The sequence below is a fragment of the Sapajus apella genome, unplaced genomic scaffold (genome assembly GCF_009761245.1).
Source record: "Sapajus apella isolate SASKATOON/1434 unplaced genomic scaffold, GSC_monkey_1.0 scaffold8, whole genome shotgun sequence".
Classification (NCBI taxonomy): Eukaryota; Metazoa; Chordata; class Mammalia; order Primates; family Cebidae; genus Sapajus; species Sapajus apella.
In genome coordinates, this window is record NW_022436948.1 from 40,709,742 (window position 1) to 40,715,380 (window position 5,639).

General features: G+C 36.7%; 1 protein-coding gene across 1 annotated transcript; it reads left to right on the forward strand.

Moving 5' to 3' along the window:
* Positions 1-2,267: 2,267 nt before the first annotated feature.
* On the forward strand, positions 2,268-5,257 carry CSNKA2IP (casein kinase 2 subunit alpha' interacting protein). The gene has a single exon (XM_032277198.1). The coding sequence runs from the start codon at positions 2,273-2,275 to the stop codon at positions 4,481-4,483; it is 2,211 nt and encodes a 736-aa protein (XP_032133089.1). The 5' UTR covers positions 2,268-2,272; the 3' UTR covers positions 4,484-5,257.
* The last annotated feature ends 382 nt before the right edge of the window (positions 5,258-5,639 follow it).

Consider the following 5,639-nt stretch of genomic DNA (forward strand, 5'->3'; position numbering starts at 1 on the left):
TATATATATATATATATATATATATATATACATATGTATTGTAATTTGCCTTTATTCTTTCCAATATGATGTCTTTTGGTTATTGGGAGTTCTTAAATTTATCAATTCTTAATGGCTACTACTTTGCTCTGTTTAAGAAATCTTTGCATCCTCCAAATTTATGAAGTTATTTCATTTTGCCATTTAGAAGTTTGGTAGGATAGTCTGTAGAATATTGTAGATTGTGCATTTCTCCCCTAACCCCAGGTCCAACAAGCTAGAGAAACTTCAGGTTTATTACTCATGCAGGCATGTGGAAAGCAATGAAAATCTTTGAGTGAGCAGCAGTGGTATCTCACCAGTAAGAGTGTGCTTTTATATGTCTCACAGGAAACAATGAGAAGAGAGACAGTGAAGTCATATTGAAAAGATATATAGAAGTTACTATAATTGTACAGTTTTAATAAGATGTACCCTATAGTGGTGGTGTTCTATAGAAAACGGTGAATTAAGATATGGAAGTGATAAAATCAACAGGTCTTGGTGTCTAAATGGCTTGGGAGGGTGAAGCTGCCTGGAATGATTTCAAAGTATCTGAATTAAATGACTAAGTGTTTGGAACTGAGACAGAGGGTTTAGAAAAAGATTTCTCTGGAAAGAGAAATAACTTTATTAAATTTTTCTTGTTTTGTCTTTAAATCGTCTTTGGAACTTTTGGATGAAGAAGCTTGATGATTATTTGGAAATACTCTTTGGAAGCTCAAGAGATAAACTAGGACTAGAAACAAAACATTAGTTAATGGTATATGACTATCCTTATTGTTGTTACTTGGAAAATTCCACAATGATGTAAGGCTTGAAAAACAAGTGAATTATGATACTAATAAGACATATTTTAAAAATAAATGCAAAGGAAAAGTAACTGTGAAAAGTCACCTTGATATAAAGAAAAAAACTTCTAGCAATAATAGAATTGATAGTAAATTAACTGGATAAGTTGGCATATATGAGAAATAAGCTTGTCCATCAGATATTGGGTTGGTAAGTCATGGAAACACAGAAATAGTCATGGAAACAAATTCTAAGACTTTTCATTCTTCAAGGGCCTCAGGCCAAGGACTTAATTGACTGATTTCAGAATCTGTTATAATCACTTTAGTTTTTTTTTTTTTTTTTAATTGTGTCATATATCTTGGCTTTAAAGCCTGAAGAACAAACCTTTGACTATGAAAAATAAAGTTGTGTGACATGACACCCTATGCATTGCCTTTAAGAAGTAGCATAGGTCCCTTTCTTGAGTGGTAGATGCTTGCATCACTTTTGACCAGCTATAAGGTTCTATCATTTTAAGAAGCCTCTAGTTCATATAAAAATCCTAAACATAACTGATGTGATTACTTAGAAATAAATTGAAAATAGGTGAGGCTTGGTAATATAACTCTTACAACTAAATTGGGGTTGGGGCAAAAGTAAAGAATTCAATCAAGCCTTGAAAAAGAATAGGACAATAAGGGTAGAGGATCAGTGTGTGGAGAAATAATGGATAACAACAAAACAGTAGTTTAAAAGGGTATAGTCAAAAGTTTCAATGCTGCAGTGGTGACAAATAACTGAAAATATGTGATACGCTTTTGGAAATAAACTCTAAAAGATGATAGTGATGGTCAACTGAATCTAAATTGAAAGTAAACATTTCAAGCTTCCTTTTCATTTTTCTTTTTTTTACACAAAATAAACTTATCACAGATTTTTGTTTGTTTTACAAATGCAATTATTAAAAGAGCACCTACTTTTTATTAAGCACCTATAACTACTACATTTTATTAAGCACCTATAATATAATATCCTGGGCACTGTTAGAATATATATATAATTTAGTCTTTAGCCCAATAAGTTAAATATCATATTTGTCTATTTTAAAGATGATGAATTGGGGTTTTGAAAGTTTAATTTAAAAGATATGCATAGTGATACACTAAGTAGATGCAATACACATAGTGGCTGGAATTTGACATAACACCTGTGCTGTAGTCACTATAAGAAAATGCTTGAGAAAATTAATATTTCTATGAGGACCTCTTCTGACCTTTCCCTACTATTTTGTTAACAGGCATTATTTCCTCAGGAGAAAAAAGTGTCGGAAGCTAAAGAAAATACAGAAGATAATCTCAATCTCATTTACATTTCAATTTTGCAATAGTCTATAGTATTTGAGGATTAACAGAAATATTACAAGATATAAGCTAGCAATTATGTATAAGTATCCATTGTTGGCCTCTACCCACAACACAAGATGGTGCCATTAGCATGTTATGGTCAACATTTTGTACCATTAGACTACTTCTACCAACTGGCCTTGGCCAATTCATTAACACATCAAAATACAGGTGAAAAACTAAATCAATTCAATAACCAACCTGTGGCCAAAGTGCAATCCCATAGCAATCACTTTGCAGTACCTCCAGTGAGCTCCAACAGGAAGGTCCAGAGACGCTCAGTATTGCCTTCTCCCAAATCCCAGGACAAAATTTCACAGATCTTCTGTGATAGGACTCTGAATTTGCCATTGTCCCATGCCAAGCATCATAAGACACCTTCACGAGGCCTCCCCTGGAGAAGTTCATTGTGGCCTGCTCATAGAGCCCTGAGCTCTCATTTGTTGTACTCCAAAGCTCAAACAACATCTTTATCTGACCTCAACAAGACGTCATCACTGGAGCTCAATCAAACAGTCTTGAGTTCACAATTACTCTTCTCTAAACCTCGAACAACATCTTCAAGCCTAGATGTTTGCTGGGGGTCACCTTCATTGAAGTCTAATCAAAGAGTCTCAAGTTCATCATTATTTCCTCTCCAAAATCAAGAAATACCTTCCGTAAACATCGTTTGGGCAGCATCTTCATTGGGATCCAAACAAAGAGCACTTAGCTCAACATTACCTCAATCCAAACTTCAGAACACATCCTCATTGGACTGCTTCTGGACATCTTTACTGCAGCACAATCAGAGATCTTTGAGTTTGCCATCACTCAACACAAAACTCCAAACAGGTGACTTACTTGGGTCACCACCTTCTTTCAAAACCAATCAAATGGCTCTTACCTCTCCATTTCTTGACTCTAGACTTCAGAAAACATCTATATTGAACTCTAACCCCACTATTGTAAGCTTACCATTGTCCCATTCAAAAGCAAGGGAATCATCATCATCATATTTTGTCCACCCATCTGAGAGTTTACCATCATTCCACCTCAATTCTCAGTCAATGTTTATGCTTGATTGTAATTCCCAGACCCCCAGTTCACCTGTCTGTCACTTCAAGTTTCAGAATACCACTTCACCAAATGACAAACACAGAGTCACACACCTACCATCACCCCATCCAAAAACAAATGTCTCAGGTCAATTATTATCAAGCTCCAAACGCTGCACCAGAAACACAGCTGCTTCAACATTGGGTTTCAGACTCCAGAGTAAAAGCAGCTGTGATTTTTCTCCAGAGACAGAACCAAATAAAGAAAGTCAATGGAATTTAAAGTATAGTCAGCCCTGTGTTGTTAAAGGTGGAACTGTCCCTGATGATGTGGTAAATACAATTGTCAATTCTATCTCAAAGACCAGAATACAGAGGGATCTCTGTAGGCAGATTTTGCTTCGAAGGATGAGGGGAAGGCCAAATCCTCGTCCTGGTCCTCGCCTGTCATCAAATTATATGGTTTGCTTAGCTTGTGCTTCCTGCATAAAATCTCCATGTAACCATCTTGCAGGGAAGAAAAATCCTCGTTGTGCAACACTTTTTGTCATACCAACACCTGAGGCCAATTCTGAGGGCAAAATAGAGGTGAAATTAGTTCTTATCCTTTCTCTACCAGAGACTTTCTCATCTTCTCTCCCATTCCCTATGAAAGAAAACCAGCCTGGTGAAGCCCCTGAAAACAACCTTGAAGGAGTAGAAAACATGCCGCAGTTTCCCCCCACATCTGAACAGGATATCCAGGGACTTAGTAAGAAGCAGAAATGGTTGATGGCAGCCCCTGAAAACAAAGTTATAGGCCAACAGACTCAGGCTATTGACTGGCTGTTTTATGTTAAAAAAAATAATTCTCAGTCACAATCCCTGCTCCCACCCTCCTCTTCCTCTTCCATTTCCTTTTCCTCCTCTTACTCTGTTGCCTCTGCCTCTTCTTCCTCCTCTTCTTCATCTTCTTCCTCCTCTTCCTCTTCCATCTCACCCTTTTCTCACCCTTATTCCAATGAGTTTTTGACACCCACACTCTCACGTCGTGTATTCCCTAAGGTACTCAGTTACCATCGGTTGCCTCCAGGGGTCAACTGGCTTGAGTTCATAAGCAGTAAAGATTACCAGCTGCATCCCAGAAAACCAAATAGAAATCAGTCATCATCTCCCAGAACAAAGCCTGTGAGGAATATCAATGCAGGAAAATGGAGAAAGGGACCCAACACACTGTTCAAATTTTTCCGGAAAATGAGAAATTATGATTAAATTAACTTGTAGTCTGTTTGAGGGCATTGATCTCTTAGTTCTTTGAGACTAGTGTTTGATTTCTAGGGAATTATCATCCTAAAGTCTATTTTCTAGTCAAATAATATACTTTAATCTAGAAGCCCAGAACTGAATCCATGTTTTTGACTGAATGTCTGGCTTATAGTAGCCATTATGTAATTATTGTTGAATGAATTTAACATAGTTGGCCATAAACCAGAAATACTTCATATATCTTACCCTAAATGTATCTAGCTCATTAATATTGTCTTTCCTTAGAAGACAATCTATGCTAATCTGTTTTTCTATCTTTAATGAAAAATCAGATCATGTTCAATGGGTAAGAATATATATAAAGAGAAATTCTTTCAGTTATGTGTCTGTAGGGAAAATTCTTCTGTGTCAATATCCTACATTCTGAAATCCAATGATTTATTCAACTTTAGTTAATAAATATGAAGAAAGAATAACTATTGTTACAAATAATCCTACTTAATGCTGACTGTGTTGATACTTTAATTATGGGCTCTTAAGTCACCTGTTCATCATGGCTATCTATACAAATGAAACAAGTTAATAAAAAATGTTTTAAAAATGTTTTTGCTCCACTGGGTCTACTGGTAGTGGGAAGAGAGGGAGTTGCCTTATTTACTCAACTTAAGTGCTAATCTCTGTCTCTTAAATACACTAATTTGTATCTCATATGCACTAATAACTCACAATCCCAATTCTCCACTCTCCATCTTTTCTGGTCACCAGTATGCATATTGGACATTTCCAACTGGAACATGGTACAGGCATCTCAGGCTCCACATGGCCAAGCCAGAATTCATCATCTTTTTTTTTTTTTTTCAATACTTTAAGTTCTGGGGAACATGAGCAGATTGTGCAGGATTGTTACATCGGTATATACATGCCATGGTGGTTTGCTGCATCCATCCCCTCATCACCTACATTAGGTATTTCTCCTGTTACCCCTCCCCAATTCCTCCTTCCCCTTGCTATCCCTCCCCTAGCCCCTAAACCCCCCAACAGACCCCAGTGTGTGATGTTCCCCTCCCTGTGTCCATGTGTTCTCATTGTTCAACACCCACTTACGAGTGAGGACATGTGGTGTTTGTTTTTCTGTTCATGATAGTTGTGGTCATAACCATTT

Coding starts and splice junctions, on each gene's coding strand:
- CSNKA2IP (XM_032277198.1), top strand. CDS start 2,273: ATGGTGCCATTAGCATGTTATGGTCAACATTTTGTACCATTAGACTAC.